Consider the following 23,838-nt stretch of genomic DNA (forward strand, 5'->3'; position numbering starts at 1 on the left):
TGTCAGCCTGACTCAAAATTCTGGTCTATTTCCTTTTACTATGAGAAAAGTATTGTTCTGATCACTATAGTTTTGAATACATTCTAATTGTTTTTTTTAATGTATTATATATTATTTATTTGGAAATTATTGATGATGTGTGATTATGTGGATGTGATATTTGATGCAATCCTGGCCTTCCAGATTTGTTTAACAATGCGGAACAACTGATGAAATTAAAGCTTTAGCACAGACTTTGTCATTCTGAAGTGTTGGCGTTGCTTGGGGCTAATTATTTGCTGAGTGTTGTTAATGATAATGGTAGATTGCTAGGGAATGTTCCAGTTTTGGCTGTTTAATTGGGGCTTTTTTTCCAAAAGATTCTTTGAAGTTTTGGATTGGTTTTATGGGTGAATGATATTGTGGGAATGCTTTTCTTTATTTATAGTTTGTGATTGTTTCTTTGGAGGACTTTTGGTTCTCCTCTTCTTTAAAAAGTGGAACATTGAACAACTCTTCTATCAATTTAAAAAAAGAATGGTATCAATACTCTTTTATTGCTCATCTATTGTGGCTTTACTGGTTGATTGAGTAGATAATAATAGACTAATGAGGAGTAGATATTGGCTTGGTTAAGAAGATGAGAGAAAGTGATTGCAAAAAGATGATGTAAAAAAAGTGACGAGAAATATTGACATTTTTTTTTTAATTTCTGTTTTTTTAATAAAAAAATTGTTTTCAAAATCTGTTCTTCGAAAACATTGCAAAACACCCGTTCTTGTATTCAATAAATAATTTTTTGTTTTTTATGATAGAACACAAAACTCTAAAAAAATACTGCACACTATTTTTTTAGAAAGAGCTATCTCAATTCCTAGATCTATATGCTCTTTTGTTCTTACTTGATGAAGCTGAAAGTTTGAATATTGTTTTTACGTAGAAATCTAGAGTAAAAACATTCATATCTTTTCAGAGTTGTTTTCAATGGATTTCCTGATAATTTCACATGTTTTCCTTGGATACAGATTTAGTCTTCCTTTACAGGCATGTAATTCAATCTTTTTGTTATGTTTCACTCCACCTTACGCATCTGTATCCTGATAGATTTTGTTGTTACAAACCTTAAGATTGGTTGCTTTATATTAACTTCATTGTTATATTAACTGGTTTGTTTACATGCAGGAATCTTCCATTTTAAATGAGCACATGGTTGTGCTGTTGCCTGGAGCTGTTTATGCTCTTTCTGCTGGTTGTGCCCCTTTTCTAAAATGCTACAGTGGACTTTCCATATTCAATGCTTCCGAAGATGTTAATAAGGCTATGCCTATGGATGACTGGGTTAAGGTATTTGGTGATCTATCCTAGTACTAGCAGGCTATAAATTTATACATCCAGTTATCAATACAAAACTAAAACTAGATAATTGTGGTTGTAGACGGAAGAACTTGAGCAGGACTCGATGCACGAACTTTTTGAATGCTCCATTGATGTACTTGCGAATATTGATCAGGTTTCCTCTGTTAAGGTACTGGGGTTTTGTATCATTTAGTACTTTCTGTACTAGATTTCAATCGTATTTACCTTATTACAATTTTTTTTGTAAATATTGCTAGGTTTCTTCATTTCCAAATGATCGAAGTGTGCATCTTCCTCGCTTGTTGAGGGACTCACTGCTTCTTGAAATGGAGAACTTTGCTCTTGGATATCTAGTAGACAAGGATATCAAAACTAGGCCTCTTTCTGATGTATTGTTTCTATGTGCTCTATTATCAAATTTCATCTATGGTTCCTACTTTGTGAGGTTTGTCTTATCTTTCTTGCTATGTTTTTAATTTAGACTTCTTGGATTCTCTTTCCCCCTAAATCACCTTGTTTCATGAAAGGTAGCTTAATGCTTAAGTCTCGTGTTTCCTCATCTATTTTGTGTTAATTGTTGTTATGCTTAAATGGTGATCAACTTCAACATGTTTCAAAAAATCATACAAGATTACGAGAGATGTTGATGGCAACTTTGTTGTCATAGTACAATTTCATCATGGATTCATGATTGTAAGGCAAGGGGAAGAAACTTAAGTAAAAGTTTCTGTACCAGCGTCATTGCTTTTTTTTTTTTTGCACAAGTTGGCTATTTGTCCTCTAAATAGAGTTTCAGCTCTGACACCATAAAATTGAACTTGCTTGATTGAAACTTTTACCCCTCTTTACTTGTTTGCTTGTATAGGACCTTGTGGAGAATCACAGATATAAAAGTTATCTATTTAGCCTAATTATAAATTATATAAATTGTAGGGGATTAATTATCTGTAGGCCCTTTTAATATGGAATATCTTAGCAGGTCTTGATTATGTGGGATCAGTTGAGATATTTTAAAGTTTTTTATTTGTTTCCCTTTGTTTTGCCGACTTAACCTAGGATTGTATTTTGTGTACAAGCTTCTATTCTCTAATAGAAAAAGTAGTAGAAGATATTACTCTCTTTTTCACATGGTATCAGAGCTTGGCTCTGTTCTGGGTTAGTTTCTTCAAAGTCTTTGTTGCTGATTTTTGTCTATTTCCAGCCATCATTGCTGAGTTTTTTTTTGGGGGCTATGTTTTCTAAAGACAAAACAAAGTATTACATCTTATTTTCCGGTTTACATTATTGGAATTTTTTTTTGCCATTATTTCCATTCCTTCATAGCCATCAAGTCTGATTTTACCTTTCACAATGTCTGAAACAACTGTGACAAGTGACAACACAACCCGAAGAAATACCTGTCAAGCACTCCAATGGAGAATTGTAGAGTCTTCCAACAATCTATAAACTTGATGGAAAAAATTATCTAAAGTGGTCTCAAGTGGTCAAAACCATTCTAAAGGGAAAAGATAAATTGAGCCATCTTCTTGGAACTGGCCCTAGTAGTACAAATTCAGGATTTGATGCATGGGATGAAGAGGTTTCCATGGTTATGTCCACCAGAAATTAGTGACACTTGCATGTTTTTACCAATTGCAAAGGATATATGGGAAGCTGTCAAACAGACTTATTCCAAGGTCGAAGATGCAACTCAAGTGTATGAGAATTAAATCAAACGCGCGTTGACTCTCTTTTCTAATTTCGCTCGACCTCTCATTCTATTTACTCACAGAAAAAAAAAAAGAATGCTCCAGCCGAAAATGGGTTCTCTAACGCCTCGTGTTTCATTCTCTTTAGTTGTTGGGCTTTTACTCCCTCATTGGCTGGTTGAAATTCTCCACCGGAGCTCTCAAATTTCTTCTTTGGACGAGAGGGTTTTCATAAAGGGGATTCTCATATTTTCATATCCTGTGGGTTTCATTCATTTGGCTCACTTTCCTTTTTCTGGAGCAGTGTTTATTCTCCCAGGAACTTATGATGTCCGTACCAAAGCAAGTGGTTCTAAGGGTTCAATTAGGAATGAGCCTGGGTTAGGCCGTGGAGCAAATAGTGGCTTGAAAATTGCAGTTAATTTATGTGGTCGGATGGCTAATGCCTAGCTTTTTAGAGTTTGGGCTTGATCATTTTCACCTTGGAGTTTTGTGCTTAACTGGAAACTGCATGTGCATGATTGCAATTCTGGCCAATCAGCACTCTCCTCTTTTGAGGGAACGTGAGCCATGCAGTTCACTAGGATCCATGGCCCTCCTGACCATGGAAGATTCACCAAGAGAATGCACCTTGACCCCACAGGTCTAGGGAAGAAAATGTTCATAACCCCACTGGTTTTGGACAAAAAAGTGGTTCTGCTTTTGTCACCTTCAGGGGCCATAACCGTTATTGGAGTTTTAGAACTAAGCACAAGGTTTTCATGTTAACGTTAACTAATGACTGGGGCTTGGTCATAATTTGTGAGAGAACAAGATTGACAGGGTACGGGATTAGTCACTATTGATGTAGCAACATGGTTAATAGATGCAATTGTAGAGTTACAGAAGATCAGTGATTTACAGAGGCAATATTTCAAACGATCATTCAGGAATAACTCAACGAGTTTGATGGTAGAGTGCTTCAAAGAACAATAGAGGGGAATTTGTTAAAGTATCTACGTTACCTCAAAAGATGTTAAGGACTGTGATTATCCCCGGGGAGCGGCAATCAACAGGATTGAAGGAACTGATGGAGTGTTTGAACGGATTAGTTGGCAAAAGGCAGAACACAATAAGGGAGGTACCTCAAGTGTCAAGCGAATTAGAGACAAGAAAAATAGAAGAGAAGAAGGCCACTACCAAACAGACTAGGGCAAGCGTAGTAAAGACAATAGTGGGAAACAAGACAGATGAGGTACAACCAGGTGAGAAGAGGGCCCTTAGTAAACAGAACTGGGCTAGTGTGGTGAGGAAAACATAAGGAAACAAACACAATAAGGGAGGGTGGGAACATTATCCAGCTTTCAATTTTGGACCTCCTGAGATCAATAAAAAATTCCACACACAAGGAACAAAAGTATCCTTTTCAGATTGCCTGAAAGAAAACAACAATAACAAACAGCAGAACCAAGCTGTACTAGTGCATAGGTTGGATAGTTTCATCCCATGGGAAGCTATACAGTATGGAATAATAGACAAGTTAGGAAAGAAGTATGAGATCATTGCATTGTACGATGATAGAGCTGTTTTATGGAATAATAGTGAGGAGGAAACGAGGAGATTGGAACCAAGCAAGGAAACAAATCTGTCACAGAATATGCCAACACTGAAAAATTTGTGACACGAGTTAGATAATTACTGAGAGGGACTGAGTGTATGATTTCTTAGCTAATTGAATGTGGAGTTCGATCAAGTCAAGGTGCAGATTTTAGGCAAGGAAGAAGTGCCTTCATTGAATGAAACCATATCAATGGTTAGGGTAGAAGAGAGTAGAAGAACTGTCATGCTTGAACCACAAGCATCTGATGGATTGGATGGGTTGGCAGTGATAGTGAAAAGTGGTAGTAACAACAATGGGGACCTAATAGGGATCAACATTTAGCGAACATTAAAAAAACTAGTATTTGACAAGGAATGATCAGATTTTGGTCGGTCTGATTCTTCTAGGCCTCAAAATCGAGACAATTTGTGGTGTAGCTATTGTAAGAAGCCTCGTCACACAAAGGACCGCTGCTGGAAACAGAACGGAAAACCACCTAGCAAAGAATGGGGAAATAAAGGACAGATGAATTAGATATCTTCTCTGCCAAACTCAAAAACATGTGAGAATGGAGAATTCAAGGAGTAGAGTGAGAAACTTAGAAACTTATTGGGAACTTTGGAAAAATCGTCATGTACATGCTCTTTGGCGCTCCCAGGTATGTTGCCTCTTTCACATAAGTTGGACTAGACTCTTGTGCTGACAGAGGTTCAGGCAGAGTAGCTTTCCTCTTTGAGTACACTTGCACTGGTTGAGTATTAGCTAGAATAATGTCATCCTTGTTTGCTATTTTATTGGTTGTGACAGATATGCTTTCATTATTTGGATCAAACATAGGCTCGATTTGAGAATTAGGGATTGGAGAAGAGGTAGGTGATGAAGACGGTTGGGCTGAAGAAGAGGAAGAGGTAGATGAAGAACCATGATCCATCCTTTTCATAGTGAGCATTCAAACCTTGAAACTTCAACCAATGATGACAACCTACCTATTGCCATTAGAAAAGGAACCAGAGAATGCACCAAACGTCCACTTTATCCAATAGCGAAGTTTGAGTCATTTGATAAATTCTCTCAATCTCATAAGAATTTCTTTGTAAACCTAAACACCATTCCTGTTCCTAACAACTTATTCGAGGCATTATCCAATGAGAATTGGAAGGGTGCAATGATGAATAGAATTGGAAGCCTTGGAGAAAAACAAGACATGGGAGTTGGTTGATTTACCGAAAGGGAAGAATGTAGTAGGTTGTAAATGGGTATTCATGGTGAAATATAAAGCAGATAGATATCTTGAGAGATTCAAAGCTAGGTTGGTAGCTAAACGAAACAACAGCCTCTGTCAACGCCATATCTTCTCTGTTTCTTGTACAGTATAAACGAATTGTAACTCTTTTCTTTCTTTTTATTCTTATATTACAATTATTAGTTTGTTTGTTTTTTTTAAAAGTGTTTTTCTGGTTTGGTTTGAACACACAAGACCTTAGTTATTACAAGCTAATTAGAGAAACATACATGTTCTCAAATCTTGGATGCCTCGGTTCTGATGTCTAGGTCTAGAGGGCACCATAACCCTTCTGGTTATGGAAAGAAATCTGTTCATTTCCCCACTGGATTTGGTCAAAAAATTCATTTGGTGTTCCCCAATTCGTTTTCTGGTCAAAAGTATTGGAGCTTTAGAACGGTTCATAAGGTTTTTATGTTGACCCTCTCTAGGGATGGTGGTTCAATTCGAATTTGTGAAAGGACAAGGGTTTCAAGCTTTGAGATTTCGTTGTCTTTAGTCGCCTCATTGTGGCTGTTAGAAGAGGTGGAAGGGATGTTGGGTGCTAGAGGTAATCTTTCTGTATTTCGGAGAACTTTCAGGAATAAGTCCTTGAGGGTTCTGATGGATTGTGTCCAGAATGTGAGAGGAGTTTTCTTGAAGATTTCAGTTCTAAAAGACAGCGCTTTTAAGTTGATCATCATTCCTGAGGAGAAGTTCAGCAAGGGATGGAGAAGTTTAGTGGACTGTTTGGGTCAATTGGTTAGGAAGAGAAAAGTTGAATCTCAAGGGACTCTTGGAGGGAGGGTGGACAAGTCGGCTTCTTGGGCCTTAATTGTTAAGAGGAACTCAAACTTGTCATCCATGGAAGTGAAGGAGGCGGGTGTCATTAATGAAAAGAGGATAATGGGGGAGTGCCACTCAGATGAATCAGGGGAAGAGGAAAATTTCGATTGGCGTTTGGCTGTTTTTATGTTTAGATTGGATAGTCGGTCTTCCTGGTTGTCTATTCAGGATGGAGTGCAGAAATGGGTGGGTCAAAAATTAAGGATCTCTTCATTCTCAGATGACAGAGTGATAATTTGGTGTGCAAACGAGAGGGTGCAGGAGAAGTTGGTCTCCATTGGATCGGTCACTATTCATGGACTCTCTTCAATCTCATTTGTCAAATGGTGTCGGGCGAGTCAATCGGTGGAAAGGAGAATATCATGTAAATATGAGTGGATCGATGTTGAAGGGATTCCTTTGAATTTTTGGAACTTTCAGGTTTTTGAGATGATTGGTAGAATTTGTGGAGGGTTGTTAGAAGTCGATGGAGATACTTTAAAAGGGAAGAACCACTGCTATGCTTGTCTCAAAATGGTGGGGGATGACTTTGGCTTCATGCCCAGCTGCATTTCAATTCCGGTCGAAGGGGAAACTCTTTCCCTGCGTCTGTTCAGATGCCTTCATGTTGGAGGGAAGCAGTCCCAGTGTTCTAGACAAGTTTGGATGAGGAAAGTGCCTGCGAAGTCATCGAGTGGTTAGGAAAATCCAAGGGAGTTCTTAGCGAAGGAGTCAAGGGCCTTCAGTCGTGAAAGAATGGAGGCTAGGGAGGAAGTCGATGATGTTAGGGGAGGAGTTACGGTGGCCAACGGCAAACCGGGAGCATTTAATTCAGAGCAGTTAGATGCGACTTCTTCGGCAGATTCCCAGGGGTTACTCACTCTTTCACGTAATGGGTGCATGTCATTAAAGGAGATTTTTAAAAGATTAAAGTCAAACTTATCTTTTAAAAATATAGTGAGGAAAGACATATGTTCAGTCTTTAAAAAAGAAGAGTTCCCCTTAAGCACGTGGCAGTTGGATGGATTAAAAGTTTATTTTTTTGCAAAGGCGTTGGGCTGGATCTCAGTTTTTATGACTGACGGGCCTTGTTTTTTCAAAGTGGATTTAAGGCTAAGGGTTCTCTTCAATCCAAGGTTTGGTTTTAAAAATCTGGGCCAAGGAAATTTCGCATGGCCTCTTTCTTCTGACTCTATTAGACTCCATCGGGGAATTAAACCAAAGGGACGAGATAGGTTCTCTCTTGGAAAAATTAATTTCTGGAATGATTCGGTGAGGGAGATCCACTCTAGTAAACATAGTGTCTTGTTGAAAAGCATAGAGGACAACGAGTTTCAATTTGAAGCAGACTTGAATGGCTGGAAGGTGTATTCACGTAAGACTTCTCAATGGAGCATAGTATGACCTTCTGTCTCAGAAGAAGAGGGAGGGGGCATGCCTTTGATTGACCCTGTTTTGGAAGAGGATAATTTTATTTATCCAGTGGTTGAAGAACTTGAATCTGGTAGCTCAGAAGAAGAATTTGTCGATGATGATTCCGATGATGGAAAGGTGGATGGGGATGATATAGGATTACAAATGAGTAGTTTGTGGGATGGAAATATTTTTAAAAGGAGATTCCTTGCTTGGGGTTGAGGTCAAGGTTGAGGATAAGAATGAGGTATTGGAGGAAGGTTCTTCACAGGAAACTTCAGTAGTTTTGGGCATTTCTGCGGGAATGGAGGATAAGAGTTTGTCTGAATCTCTCCGACTTATTAATTCCATGCAATCTCTAGGTATCTCGGTGATACCTTGTGTCATGGGAGAGGTAGATAAAAGGGGTTTTGTAAGTCTTTCTCAGAAAAGTCACCGCGAGTTACGAAAGCTGAGTTTCAATGTCAACTATGACAAAAGGAAGAGGAATGTTGAGGGGTATAATTATGACTTATGAAGATTCTTTCTTGGAATGTGAGGGGATGTGGTACCAAAGGAAAATGTAAAGCGACTAAGGAATTAATCTGCAAAGTTAATCCAGATATTATTATTCTTCAAGAGGTTAAAAAAGTGTCTATAGATAGGAGGTTCATTGGAAGTATTTGGAGGTCTAGGTTTAAAGGTTGGATTCTTCAGGAGGCGATTGGTCAGTCAAGAGGTACCTTGGTAGTTTGGGATACAAGGAGTGTTTCCGTTATTGACTCTTTAGTTGGGGATTTCTCTGTTTCCGTCTACTTGGAGGCTGAGGGGAAGGAACTGTGGTGGTTCTCAGGTGTTTATGGTCCTGTAGTGTATGGTAAGAGAGATAGTTTTTGGGATGAATTAGCAGGTTTGAGTGCTATTTGTGGTAATAATTGGTGCGTTGGGGGAGATTTTAATGTGGTTAGGAGGGTTGATGAGAAACTGAATAGCAAATAAAATACTAGGAGTATGAAGAAGTTTGATGCTTTGATTAGAGAGTTAAAATTGGTTGACCCCAAACTTCAAAATGGGCGGTTCACGTGGTCAAATTATAGACTTAAGCCTATTTGCTGTAGGTTGGATAGATTCCTCCATACACCCTCTTGGTCAGGACTATACTCCTTCGTTCGTCAGGAAGTTATGGTTCGAATAGTTTCTGATCATAGTCCGGTGGTGTTAGACACGAGTCCTCCTTCGTGGGGGCCATCTCCTTTCAGATTTGATAATTCGTGGTTGGAGCATAGGGAGTTCTCTAGCAATTTCCAGCAGTGGTGGGAGTCGGCTAAAGTGCATGGTTGGCCGGGTTTTCAATTTATGTCTAAGCTTGCAATGGTTCAAGATAAAATTAAGAAGTGGAGTCGGCAGGTCTTTGGGACTAGGAAAGTGCAAAAACATTTGCTCGAAAGAAGGTTGTTTGATTTAGACAGATTAGAGGAGGGGGATCATGGAATGACCATTTTTCGTCTGGAATGATCTAAGGTGAAGGAAGAATGGCAGCAGATTGTCTTTGAGGAGGAAATGAGTGTTTGGTTTAAAGTGAAGTGTCAATGGGCCAAGGAAGGGGATGCTAACTCCAAACTTTTCCATAGTATCCTCAGTGCTCGAAAAGCGAGGAACTTTATTTCTAGGATTGAGGAAGAAGATGGTACTATTTGGGTTGAAGATGCGGATATTGAAAAGGCTATTGTGGGTTTACTATTCTGCTTTGTATTTAGCGGTTCCAAGAGTTTGGATTGGAGTGGAGGGTATTTCTTGGTCCCCGATTTCAGCAGTTATGACGTCTTTTTTAGAGCGGCCTTTCGCGGAAGACGAAATTAAGCAAGCGGTTTTCGCGTGTGACGGCTCTAAATCTTCGGGGCCGGATGGTTTCTCCATGGCTGTGTATCAGAATAATTGGGATGTTGTCAAAAATGATCTTCTCGCAGTCTTTCAAGGTTTTTTCAACGACAGAATCATACATGGAGGAACCAATGAAACGTTTATTTGTCTTGTTCCTAAGAAATTAAATAGTTGTCGAGTGAGGGATTATAGGCCTATTAGCCTGGTGACTAGTCTTTACAAAGTCATATCAAAGGTATTGGCCTATAGACTTCGGGGAGTTCTTTTCGACGCAATTGCGGAATCACAAGGAGCTTTTGTAGAGGGTAGGCAAATTTTGGATACAGTTTTGATCGCAAATGAGGCTGTAAAGGAGTACCAGAGCAAGGGTAGAAAGGGTTGGGTTTTCAAAATTGATTTTACTAAGACTTATGATTGTGTGGATTGGGGATTCTTGGATTTAGTTATGAAAAAGAAAGGGTTTGACGATCTTTGGAGAAGGTGGATTCGTGGTTGTCTGTCCACATCTTTTTCTATATTTTTAAATGGACGACCGAGGGGAAAGTTCAAAGGTTCAAGGGGTCTTCGCCAAGGGGATTCCTTATCCCCGTTCTTGTTCACTTTGGTAGCTGATGTTCTGGGCAGAATGATTGACAAGGCTAGAAGTACTTCAGCTTTTAGAGGTTATACAGTAGGTAAGGATAATGTGGATGTCAGTCATCTTCAGTTTGCCGATAATACGATATTTTTTGTGAACGATGAGGAGTCTTTGGTCGTGCTTTTGGATATCCTTAAGGTGTTTAGTGTGGTGTCTGGTTTATCTATCAATTTGCAGAAATGTCAATTGTTGGTGATCAATTTGAATGAGGAGGTCGTGGAGCGGCAAGCAAAAGAGATAGGTTGTGAGGTGGGACAATGGCCGATTCAGTATTTGGGTCTTCCTTTGGGGGACTCTCCTTGTTCCAAGGGATTTTGGGAGCCTGTTATCTCGAAATGTGCTAATCGTTTGGAGTCTTGGAAGAGTGCTTTTTTGTCTAGAGGTGGTAGGTTGACTCTTATTCAGTCGGTTTTGTCTTCAATCCTTGTTTTTTATTTGTCGTTGTTCTGTATCCTTAAGAGTGTGGTGGGGGTTATTGAAAAGCTGATGCGGGATTTCTTGTGGGAAGGGGCGGAACAGTCAGGGGCAGACCACTTGGTATCTTGGCACGAAGTATGTAAATCACGTAGTCACAGGGGCTTGGGTATTGGAAATTTAACGTTGTGGAATAAGGCTTTTCTCTTCAAATGGTTGTGGCGGTTTCCTATGGAGAGTACTTCTTTGTGGCATAGGGTGGTCAGAAGCAGATATGGGAGTGATGGGGGGCAATGGGATACTAATGTTGGAGGAAGATTTTCGGTTCGTGGCCCTTGGAAAGACATCTTGACTTTGTACGAGGAGTATAGAAGCTTGGTCTATTTTAAAGTTGGAAGGGGAGACATAATTCCTTTTTGGGAGAATGTTTGGATTGGTGAGTCCCCTTTCAAATTGAAATACCCAGATCTATTTAGGGTAACGGAGGCCAAGAATTATTTGATTAAGGACATGGTAGTGGGGGAGGAGGTCAACAGTTCGGGAGGCCTATGCTGGGACTTTCGATTCAGAAGGAATCTTTTTGATAGGGAGATTCCTAGTTTGATTGAGCTGTTAAATTTGATTAAGTTTGTGGATTTACTCCAGATCTTGGAGGATAAGAGGATTTGGATTCCAGACAATTGTGGAGTTTTCAATTGCAAGACTGCCTTTCATAATTTGTCCTGCGGTAATTTAGGCCTAGAGTTACCTTGGGCGAAGAGGTTATGGAAGAGTGGTCCCTTCGAAAGTGAAAGTGTTTGGATGGCTGTTATTTTCAAATAAGTTAAGTGTCTTCGACATTTTGCAGAGAAGACGGCCTTTCCAATATTTGTCACCAAATTGGTGTGTTTCCTGTAAAAACAATGGCGAATCAATTGCTCATCTTTTCCTAGATTGCTCTTCTCCACGGCTTTGTGGGGTAAAGTGTTAAACGAGTTCGGGGTATCTTGGTGTATGCCGTCCTCCTGTTCGCAACTGTTCGTGTGTCAACTAGAGGGAGAAGAGAATGGCTCGTCTTTGGCAAAGTACCGTGCTGGCAACTTTCTGGGTTATTTGGTTGGAAAGAAATAGCAAGATCTTTGAAGAGTCCTCTTACTTTGTTGATTCTCTTTGGGATAAAATTAGATTCTGGGTGGCTACCTGGGTATATAGGTCGAAAGGATTTGAGGATGTTTTCTTTTTGGATCTTTGTAGGGAATGGATGTATTTGCGGTCGTAATCTTTTTTGTTCTGGCTTATTCTAAGGCTTTGTATATGTCTTATTTTTGTTTCCACGGTATTCCTCCGCCAAAAGTGAGGGTTATTATTGATTTTGAGAGGAGGTCTTTCTGACCTCTGACTCTTCTTTTCAAAAAAAAAAAAAAAAAGCTAGGTTGGTAGCTAAAGGGTACACAAACTTATGGGTTGGACTAGTACGGAACTTTCTCCCCAATTGCTAAGACGAATACAGTGAATATATTATTGTCCTTGGCTGTCAACTTTAATTGGGATTTACAACAGTTTAATGTGAAGAATGCCTTCCTTCACGGGGACTTGGAAGAAGAAATCTACATGGAGGTTCCACTTGGATTTGTGGAAGGTCTTGTAAATAACAAAGTGCGTAGGTCGAAAAAGACATTGTATGGCCTTAAACGATCACTGAGAGCATGACTTGGCAAATTTGCAAAGGTTTTGCTGACTAATGGTTACAAATAGAGTCAATGAGATCACTCTGTTCATCAAACACTTGGCTTCAGGGGGAGTCACAATCCTCCTAGTATATGTTGATGACAGTGGTGAGAGGAAATGATGATAAGGAGAAACAAGTTCTAAGACTGGAAAATTAACCTTTGATTATTTTTATTGATAGAGAATAAGGCCTTTAAATAGGCACTGTACAGGTATAAACAAATCTGGTATTTAATATCGAATATTCTAGAGTAATTACAGATGTTCTAGGGTAAATCAATTAGCCTAAAACTACATAATCTAATTATAGTAACTTTCTAATAATTCAGCTTGATTTCCTTATTGAAAAAATACTAAGTAAATGCTTAATATACAATATTTTCTACACCCTCCCTCGTGCTGTGCATAGAGACTCCATATGCCCAGCTTGCAAACTATTTTAAATTTTCTATTGATAGCCCTTTAGTCTGTAAGTCAGTCTGTTGTTGCTTGCTAGGAATACATACAACACAGTTCCTTTCCATCAATTTTTTATTTAATGAAGTGTCTGTTTACTTCAACATGCTTGGTTCTGTTATGATGAACTGGGTTGTGTGCTATGTTGATTGCTGACTTGCTGTCGCTGTACAACTTTGAAGGCTCGGTCCTTTGAAGTTTTATTTCTTCAAGTATGCATTTGATCCAAATTAATTCGCATACTCCTTGAGCAAGAGCTCTGAGTTCTGCTTCGGCACTACTTCGGGCTATCACTGGTTGCTTCTTACTCCTCCAAGTAACCAAGTTCCCCATACTTTAGTACAATAACCAATTGTTGATCTTCTTTCTTCAACTGACCCTGCCCAATCTGCACCTGTGTAGGCCTCAACACCTCTTTCCTCGTTCTTTTTGAATAGTAATTTATTTCCTGGTGTTTTCTTTAGATAGCGTAAAATTTTGTACATAACTTCTAAGTGTTCTTCGAATGGATTGTGCATGTATTGGCTAACCAAGCTCACAACAAATGCAATATCAGGCCTTGTGTGAGATAGGTAGATCAATTTTCCCATTAACCGCTGGTACATTCCCTTGTCAATTGGCTTTTCTTTTGTTTGTTTATCTTGCCTTTTGGTTCAATTGGTGTTGCCATAGGTTTGCAACCACTCATTCCTGTTTCCTTGAGTAGATCTAGGGCATATTTCCTTTGAGACACAACAATTTTTTGTTTTGTTCTTGCAACCTCCATTCCTAGAAAATACGTCATTTGTCCAAGATCTTTTACCTCGAATTCTTGGGCTAGTAAGCCTTCAAGTCTTTCTTGCTCTCTATAATCATCACCGGTGAGTATCATGTCATCAACATAGACAATAAGAATAGTTACCTTACCCTCTTGTGAGTGTTTGAACAACAAGGTGTGATCCAATTGAGCCTGTTTATATCCATACTGTTTTACCACCTGATTAAATCTTTCAAACCATGCCTATAGAGAGACTTTTTCAGGTGACAGACATTCTCTTTTCCATATCTTTCCTCAAAACCTGGAGGGATTCTCATGAAAACTTCCTCTCCCAAATGCCCATTGAGGAAGACATTTTTGATGTCTACTTGTTGTAGGGGCCAATCGAGATTTGCAGCAACTGATAGCAGAATCCTGATTGTGTTTAACTTGGCAACGGGTGCAAATGTCTCGTTGTAGTCCACTCCATATGTTTGGGTGAATCCTTTTGCAACTAGTCTTGCTTTATATCGGTCTATCGTTCCATCAACCTTGTGTTTAATCGTAAATACTCACTTGCATCCAACCACATGTTTATTTCTAGGTCGATTGACTATTGTCCACGTTGTGTTGGTTTCTAGATCCCCAATTTCCTCGTAGACTGCTTTCTTCCATTCTTTCTGTGAGAGGGCCTCAGTTATGTCCTTAGGAACTACCACTTGCCCAACTTCTATTAGGAAAGCTTTATATTTCAGAGTAAGTCTACTATAGCAGACATATTTGGACATTGGATCTAGAGTACAACTTCAGACTCCTTTCCTCTTGGCAATAGGTAGCCCAGACTCGAGTTCCACCATAGTAGAGGGCTCAACATTAGGAATATCATTAGGTAAGATGGGATTGAGAGAAGGATCACCTACATTAGGACAGTCTGTGGGTCAGACTCATGAGATGTTGGAGCAGTAATTGGCTGTATTACCTGATGGTCCTTTGGTTACCGAGAGTAAACTATAAGTTCTTTAGTTTGGGGCTGAGATTGTTGCTCAAATGTTCCTATGTCAGATAGAGAAGGAGATGAGAGATTGATGTGAATAGTTTGATCAATTTCTGGGATAGTTTTAGGTAGGCAAGTATCCCAACTAGAAACTTCACTCACTGTCCTTGATGTGAAATGCTGGGATAAAAAGGTTCTTCATTGAATGTGACGTCTAAGGAGACATACATACGTCGAGTTGAAGGATGATAGCATTTATACCCCTTTTTGGTAGAAGAGTAGCTCAAAAAAACACACCTAAGAGCACGTGGATCAAATTTGGATTGGTTTGGACCTAGAACATAGACATAAGAAGTACAACCAAACATTTTTAAGGGGAGATTAGAAACAAGATGAGTATGTGGATATGTTTTAAGAATGATAGAGAGTGGAGTGTGAAAGTTCAACACTAGAGAGGGCATACGATTGATGAGATAGATTGCGGTAAGGATAGCCTTACCCCAAAAATGCATAGGGATAGATGTGGTAGACATTAAGGCCCTAGCAACCTCCAACATGTGTCTATTTTTGCGTTCGACAATCCCATTTTGTTGAGGTGTGCCTAAACATGAACTCTTATGAATAATGACATGAGATGGAAGATAATCATCCAAGATGGAATTATAATATTCAGTGCCATTATCTGTGTGCAATACTTGAATATTACCATTGAATTGATTTTTGATCATAGAATGGAAGTTTATAAATGTCATGACAACATCAGATTTCTGTTTAAGAAGAAAAACCCAACTAACACGTGTGTGGTCATCAATGAAAGTGATAAACCATCTAGTATTTGTGGTATTGGTTATTCTAGATGGTCCCCATATATCACTATGAATGAGAGTAAAGGGTTGAGTTGATTTGTAAGGTACCAAAAGAAAAATAACACGTGTATGTTCAGCAAATTGACAAATGTGACACTCAAAGGAGTTCACATTTTTATTTTGAAACAACTTAGGAAAGATAAATTTTAAATAGGAAAAACTAGGGTGGCCTAGCCTATAATGCCACTTCATAAGATCATTATTACGAGAAGCAATACAACAAGAAACAAAAGTTTTATTTATTTGAGCAGGAGGAAACATATCAATGAAATACAACCCACTACATGCCTTCGCACTCCCAATCGTCTTCCCCGGGAACATATCCTGAAAAGTACAATAGAGTGGTGAGAAAGAGACAACATTGCTGATCTCGAGTGACTTTAATGACAGAGAGCTGATTAGATGATAAATTTGGGATATGAAGGACATCATAAAGAGTAATAGAAGGGGATAAATATATAGACCCTTTACCAGCCACAGAGAAGAGGGAACCATCAGCAATCTTAATTTTTTGAGTACCTGGACAAGGAGTGTGTGGTAAACTAATGGGACTGACCAGTCATATGATCCGAGGCCCCTCAATCCACAATCCAGGTAGAGTTTTGAACATTGAAGGCAGCGGAGGTACCTGGATGTAAAGAGGATGATGGAGCATTCTTGGAGGTATTAAGAAACTAATGGAGTTGGGTATTCTGAGCTGGAGTGAGTGGGAAAGGCTCAGATGGAGCGGGAATGAAGGGCTGGCCTTCCGAAGGGACACGAGTAGAGGAGCAAGGCTTCCAATCAGCAGGATGAGTTATCATCGAAGCGAGGCTTCCATCAGAAGAGTTTTTGTTGAAAGTGGCCATAAGGAAAGAGACGAAGGCCGAGGGAAAAAAGAAAAGAGGCTACAAAATTTTTAAGTTAGAGGGAAATCTCTGATACCATGTGGAAAATTAGCCTCTGATAATTTTATTGATAGAGAATAAGACCTTTAAATAGGCACTGTACAGGTATAAACAAATCTTGTATTAAATACCAAATATTCTAGAGTAATTACATATTCTAGGGTAAATCAATTAGCCTAAAACTATATAATCTAATTATAGTAACTTTCTAATAATTTAGCTTGATTTCCTTATTGGAAAGATACTGAGTAAATGCTTAATATACATTATTTTCTACAAAGACAAAAGTTGGTAGACGAATTTGAGATCAAAGAACTGGGAAAGTTAAGGTACTTCCTAGGAATTGAAGCAGCTCACTCAAGGAGGGTATTTTTATTTCACGAGAGAAGTATGTGTTTGATCTATTAAAATAAACATGGATGTTGGCTTGTAAATTTGTAGACACACCAGTTGATCCCAACACTAAACTCGGCGAAGCTATTGATGACACACTTTTTGACTGAGGAAGATACCAATGATTAGTAGAACGACTTGTCTACTTATCACACACACGGTTAGACATAGCATATGCAGCGAGTCTTATCAGCCAATTTATGCATAGCATTAGAGAAGTGCACTTACAAGCTGTTTACCTAGTGCTACATTACTTTAAAGGTAATCCAGGAAAAGGAATTTTGTACAAGAGAAATTCAGGGCTAATATTGGAAGCCTTCACAGATGCGGACTATGCTGGATCGGTGGTTGATAGGAGGTCCACATCAGGTTATTGCACCTTTCTTGGAGGAAATCTCATATTATGGAGGAGTAAGAAACATAATGTAGTAGCTAGATCAAGTGCCGAGACTGAATTTAGAGCAATGGCACATGGAGTGTGAGCTATTGTGGGTGAAGATTATCTTAGAGGACTTGAAGATCAAATGGGATGGACCTATGAGACTATACTGTGACAATAAATCTGCTATTAATATTGTACATAATCTAATGTAACATGATAGAACAAAACACATTGAGATAGATAGACACTTCATCAAAGAAAAGCTAGATTACAGATTGATTTGCACACCCTACATTTCCACTACTAGTCAATTGGCAGATGTGTTTACAAAGGGGCTGAACAATACGATGTTTCAGACACTTATTTCCAAGCTGGGTATGGAAGATGTCTATTCGCCAACTTGAGGGGGAGTGTGGAGAAACACATATATATATAAGTTATTTATTTAGCCCAATTATAAAATATATAATTATTGGGGTTTAATAATCTGTAGGCACTATTAATATGGAATATCTTAGCAGGTCATGATTATGTGGGATCAGTTGAGATATTTTAAAGTTTTTTTTATTTGTTTCCCTTGTTTAGCCGACTTAATCTAGAATTGTATTTTGTATATAAGGCTTCTATTCTCTAATATAAAATATAATAGAAGGAATTATTCTCTTTTCCACAGACCTGACTAGAAAATCCTACAAATCTAGGATATATAACAGAAAATAATGCTTTCTAATAAATCTCTTAAGAGCTAGATCAAAATTCAAATTTTGATAGGTAACAAATCTAATCTTATCAATTATGGAATTGAAGAAAACATAATAACAATTGGCATGGTAACCAGCTGTAGAATTCTGCAACTTCTAAGATCATTTTTACTATTTATGAGAAAAATGTTTTCAAGACCTGTCTTTTGTATATAAAAATGATTCACAACGACTTACTTTTCATATTCTGGCTTGGAACTTTATATGTCTTCATTGAATTTGTTCCTTATTGGTTTATCTGCAAGCGTAATGTGCTCTTTTTCATGCCAGGAAAGGAGAGGGAGTCTCGTCGTTCCCCTCTAAATTGGGCCAGTGCTTATTAGAATTGTTGGATCATGCTGTTGATGTAATTCAGGGAATCCCAAATGATCTTTCTTCTGGCTGCTCAAGCTATGACTTCATTGTTGGCGATCACACTCTTGTTGCTTCATTTAGGAGTTTCGTTTCTTCTTCTCTGTTTGTTGAGCAGAGAGATTGTAACTCTTCAGATATTGTGCTGTATAATGCGGTTATACAATCTATGGGGAGGCTTCTTAAATCCCTTACTAAAGTATATGAGGAATATTGTAAGAGTTTAACAAGTCTTCAGTCTGAAAGGTTCCTGCAAGACTTGACTGCTTCTGTAATTCCTGTTCAGGATATTTCCCCGTTTGATTGTAATAAAAGCAGGATTTTGGACCTAGAATTGGATGTGAGTGTTGATTCTGGAGATGTAGAGGTTTTAGCTGGTGGTGGGAAAATTGGCACTGGTGTCTCTTCTGTTGAGAAATGGAAGTTGGACATGGTATCTCTTATTTCAGGATTTTTCTCTGTTCCAGTTATTGTTACATGGGATACTCTGTTTAGACTAATGGAAAAAGAATGTGATTTAAAGGTAAATTGCTTAGTTATTCTTCAAGTTATGCATCGCAAAATTCTTCTGGTTTAATTTAATTTAATTTTTTTATCTTAAAATGTATTTTTACATTTGTTATTAAATCCAGGTGCGTGAAACAATTCTTTACAACCTTTGTCAGCATCCTTACTGGTCATCTCCTTCAAATATTTCAGATTTGGTATGAAAAAAATCTGGAAACCAGTCAGATGCATGTTATTTACTTCCTTGGGTGTTTTTAATATGAAGAAATAACAGGCATATACATTTCTCTATTGCAGGTCAATGTTATGGATGACATGGTTATGGTGCACTCCAGTCTTAAGCTTGATTGCGTTAGCACGTTAGCTGCAATACGTGCTTTGGTTGGAACTTTACTTTCATTGGAAGATATTTGGAATGAAAAATTAGGTTGTTCTTTGAAGGATAAGACATCTGAGCAGGTATATGTAATTCTCCTTGTTCTTCGTTTGATTAATGGGGAAAATTAGAGTATTGCTATAAGGCACCATATAACACCACATGAGGTGGCAACTTATGAGTAATTGAATTTAAAATTGAGTCCCACTTATTCTAATTTGAAATATCAAAATAATTGAATTCAACCACTCAGAAGTTGTCACATATCTCTTTATTAAATTTTGTAATTTTTTTTTTGCTTAGTGTTTAAATTTAATTTAATGCTTGAATTTAGGATATAGTTTAATTCATATTTTGTTTCTAAATAAGATAATGTTAATTTCTAATTAGTTGAATTAATATATTTTTTTGCTAGAGTATTTAGTTGTATAGTTGAATATTTATAAGTATGCCCTGATTAGTGCTGACACAACTAAGGTGTGTCTACAGGTCCTTCATTCAAGGATGTTTTAAGGCATCTATTTCTCTATGCATAAATTAAATGATTGCAATTATGTACTGTGGAGATCTTGGCACCATCTTGATATATTTGCATTGATTAGCTGACATGATTGATTCATTTGCACCAACTTTAGGGAGAGCTTTGAACTTTAGGGAGAGCTTTGAAGTTTAAATTTTAAATTTAGGATTTCGTTTTCAAATTTTATTGTTAAATCAGCTTAAGTTGTTATATGTCTTATTTTTCCAGTTAGGATTTGTCTTTAAATTTGGATGAGTGTTTATCAAGTTTTTATCTCTAGGTTTATTTGATAAAATAAGCTTGTTTTTTTTTTTCTTTTCTTATTATAGATTGTAATCCTGGTTTCAGGAAGAACTCCGAAACAAATAGTTCTTTTCATTTCTGGTTATACTTTGTGTCTGGTGTTGTACTTATTTGTTCGTCTTTTTTTTTTGGTCAAAATAATAATCAAGATTTGTACTAAAAAAGATTGTAGCTTATCATCTGTATTACCGTCTAGGCAGTAGCAAAAGGTTACTCCCTCTAGAACATAGCATAGGAGTCTTTCTTTCTTTCTGTGTATGCAATTTTTTTGCCATGATTCATAGAAGTGTGTGACCTGAAAAAATAAGCAAGAACAAACCAGAAACCAAGCACAACACTAGCAAGACAGTAAGTAATTGAAGCACAAAAGTTCTGGAATTTCTATTAAGAGGAATAGGCAAATACACTCTCACAACCACTGGTGGTTTTCGAGAGACCACCAACTCTCCACACCTTCAACAACTCACTCTACGATACTCTTACAAACCAAGCCCTTACCTATTTATAAAATAAACCACAACCTATCCCCAATCCAAAACTGATAGCAATAACACAACTTAAATAACATAATAGAAATTAATAACAACCCATTACAATTCTATAACCCCAGAATATGATTCAGCACCTCTGTTTCTTACGTCTAACATAAGTGATGTGAGTTGGAGGCCTAACATTACCCGCTGCCCAAACTCGAACCTTGTCCTCAAGGTTGAAATGGGGAAATTGCTCTGTAAGCACCTCAAAGCACTCCCAAGAATCCTCAAAAGCTGGCAGCCCCTTCCACTTGATGAGAACCTCAGCACCCATATGTGTGGAGGATCGCACACTAACCACCTCCAATGGTTCCACCAAAAGCTCCATGTCAGAAGAGAGATGAATAGGAATAGCAGGAAAAGTTGCATGCTCACCCACTGCTAGCTTAAGCTGAGACATGGAAGACATCATGAATCTTGGATGTAGGGGGTAACTTAAGCTGATATGCGACCTTTCCAATGCGGCGAAGTATCTCAAAGGGCCATAAAATCTGGGAGCTAGTTTTTCATTGATTTTGCGAGTGAGGGACTGTTGTCGATAAGGCCTGAGTTTAACATAACCAAAGGTCTTGACCTTATCATTTACATCACGACGTTTCGAATCAGCAAAGGATTGCATCTTTTGTTGGGCTCAAGAAAGGTGAGACTTTAACTCCGTCAAAATCACATCACGTGGAATCAGTTGTTGCTCTACTTCAGCATTGGCAGTAGAACCTAACTCATAACGGATCAAGGGCGGAGGGTTGCGACCATAAAGAGCTGTAAAAGGTGTCATGCCCGCCGAAGAGTGGAAAGAGGTGTTGTAGCTATATTCAGCCCAAGATAGCCATGCAGACCAGCGAGAGGGTTTATCCAAAGCAAAACAACGCAAATAGGTTTCTAAACCCCGGTTGACCACCTCAGATTGGCCATCAGTTTGTGGATGATAAGAGCTTCGTCTGAGTTCAGAGCTTTGCAAAGAGAATAGCTCTCGCCAAAAAAGACTCATAAATATCTTATCTCGATCAGAAATAATACTCTGAGGTACGCCATGTAAGCGAACCACACCCTGAATAAAAACTTCCGCCACAGAAGGGGTAGAAAATGGATGCTTCAAAGGAATAAAGTGTGCATATTTGGAAAGTCGATTGACAACTACTAGAATAGAATCATACCCTTTCAATTTAGGTAAGCCCTCAATGAAATCCATAGTAATATCATCCCAAACTTGTTGTGTAATTGGCAAGGGTTGAAGAAGTCCAGCTGGAGACATGGCGTCGTACTTGCTACGTTGACAAACATCACATGCAGCAACAAAATTCTGGACAGATTTTTTAATGCCTTTCCAATGAAACTCAGCTGCCAAACAATGATAAGTACGACGTATTCTAGCATGCCCTTCGACCACCCCGCAATGGAATTCGCAAAGCAATATTTGAATGTAAGGAGAATCTGCCGGTAAAATGAGTTTCCCATTGTATCTCAAATGGCACCCAACAATTGAATATGAAGAATAAGAAGCGGGATTTTGCTGCACGCAGTGCTTGATATTAGAAAGAAAGGCATCAACATCAACTTGCTCCTTGAGTTCCTTAAAATCTTGAATGATTATGGTAGAAAGTGTACCCAGCGAGACTTCAACCGGTAATCGTGAAAGGGCATCGGCAGCAGTATTAGCACTTCCTGGTTTGTATTGAATGTCAAAATCATAGCTCATAAGCTTTAATAACCATTTATGATGCTCGCCATCGATAACTTGTTGATCTAATAAATTTTTTATCCTGCGTTGGTCCATACGAACTATGAACTTTTGACCAAGAAGATATGGGCGCCACTTCTTAATGGTGAAAACAATTGCCATTAGTTCCCTCTCGTAAACAGATTTAATGCGAGAGACAGAGCTGAGCTTGTGACTGTAAAAGGCAATGGGACGGTCTTCTTGCATAAGGACAACTCCCAACCCAAAACCAGATGCATTTGATTCAATCAGAAATTGCTTAGAAAAATCAGGTAGCACAAGCACTTGTACACTGATCATGGCTTCTTTAAGTTGGCGAAAAGATGCCTCCGCTTCCGCATTCCACCCAAAAGCGTCTTTTTTCAGTTGCTGGGTTAATGGCCATGCGATCTTGCTGTAATCTCGCACAAAACGACGATAATAGCCAGTAAGGCCAAGGAACGAAGATTGGTTGGTTGAGGCCAGTCCACCAAGGCTTGTACTTTTGCTGGATCAGCTAAGACTCCGGTATCATCAATGATATGCCCTAGATACTCAATCCTCGTTTGAGCAAAAGCACATTTCTTAGAATTAGCATATAGTTGATTTGCACGCAATAAAGAAAAAACACAATGTAAGTGATAAAGATGACTTTCTTTAGATGAATTGTATATCAGAATATCATCAAAGAAAACAAGAACAAATTTTCGGAGATATTCATGAAAAACCTCGTTCATCAAGGATTGGAAAGTGGAGGGGGCATTGGTAAACCCAAACGGCATGACAAGAAACTCGTAATGCCCTTCATGAGTGCGAAAAGTAGTCTTGGGCACATCTTCTCCACGGACATGAATCTGATGATATCTGGATTTAAGATCGATCTTGCTAAATACTCGGGCTCCATGTAATTCATCCAATAATTCCTCAATAACAGGGATAGGAAATTTATCGGGAACTGTTGCTCGATTCAAAGCACGTTAGTCAACCAAAAGCGCCAACTCCCATCTTTTTTCTTTACCAATAAAACTGGGCTAGAATACGGACTTGAACTGGGTTGGATAATCCCAGCCGCTAGCATCTCAGCAACCAACTGTTCAATTTCATCTTTTTGAAACTGAGGATATCGATAAGGACGAACCGAAATTGGTGAGGTGCCCTCCTTGAGAATAATGGCATGGTCCTTGACTCTAGTAGGGGGCAAGCAAGAAGGCATGTTGAAGACATCACTGAAATTAGTTAAGAGAGTGGCCATCGTTGGCGACGATATAATCGGCAAGGCCGAGTTATCCAAATCAGGTGCCAACAAAGTCATCTGCCCAAGTTCCAACAGCAGACCATGCCCCTCATGAGTGATCGTT

At 38.5% G+C, this 23,838-nt stretch overlaps 1 protein-coding gene across 8 annotated transcripts in view; it reads left to right on the forward strand.

The window, feature by feature from the left end:
- The window catches only part of LOC133830320 (serine/threonine-protein kinase ATM), an 86,993-nt gene that overhangs the window by 9,959 nt on the left and 53,196 nt on the right, over positions 1-23,838 (forward strand). For all 8 annotated transcript variants that reach the window (XR_009891991.1, XM_062260281.1, XM_062260280.1 and 5 more), the window contains 6 exons: positions 1,162-1,323; positions 1,415-1,504; positions 1,593-1,780; positions 18,465-19,068; positions 19,178-19,249; positions 19,350-19,511. Coding sequence is in view for 7 of the 8 variants with exons in the window: in XM_062260281.1 (XP_062116265.1) it covers positions 1,162-1,323; positions 1,415-1,504; positions 1,593-1,780; positions 18,465-19,068; positions 19,178-19,249; positions 19,350-19,511 (1,278 nt within the window). In the remaining variant the exon portion in view is untranslated. The remainder of the gene's footprint in view (positions 1-1,161; positions 1,324-1,414; positions 1,505-1,592; positions 1,781-18,464; positions 19,069-19,177; positions 19,250-19,349; positions 19,512-23,838) is intronic.

The sequence above is a fragment of the Humulus lupulus genome, chromosome 4 (genome assembly GCF_963169125.1).
Source record: "Humulus lupulus chromosome 4, drHumLupu1.1, whole genome shotgun sequence".
Lineage (NCBI taxonomy): Eukaryota > Viridiplantae > Streptophyta > Magnoliopsida > Rosales > Cannabaceae > Humulus > Humulus lupulus.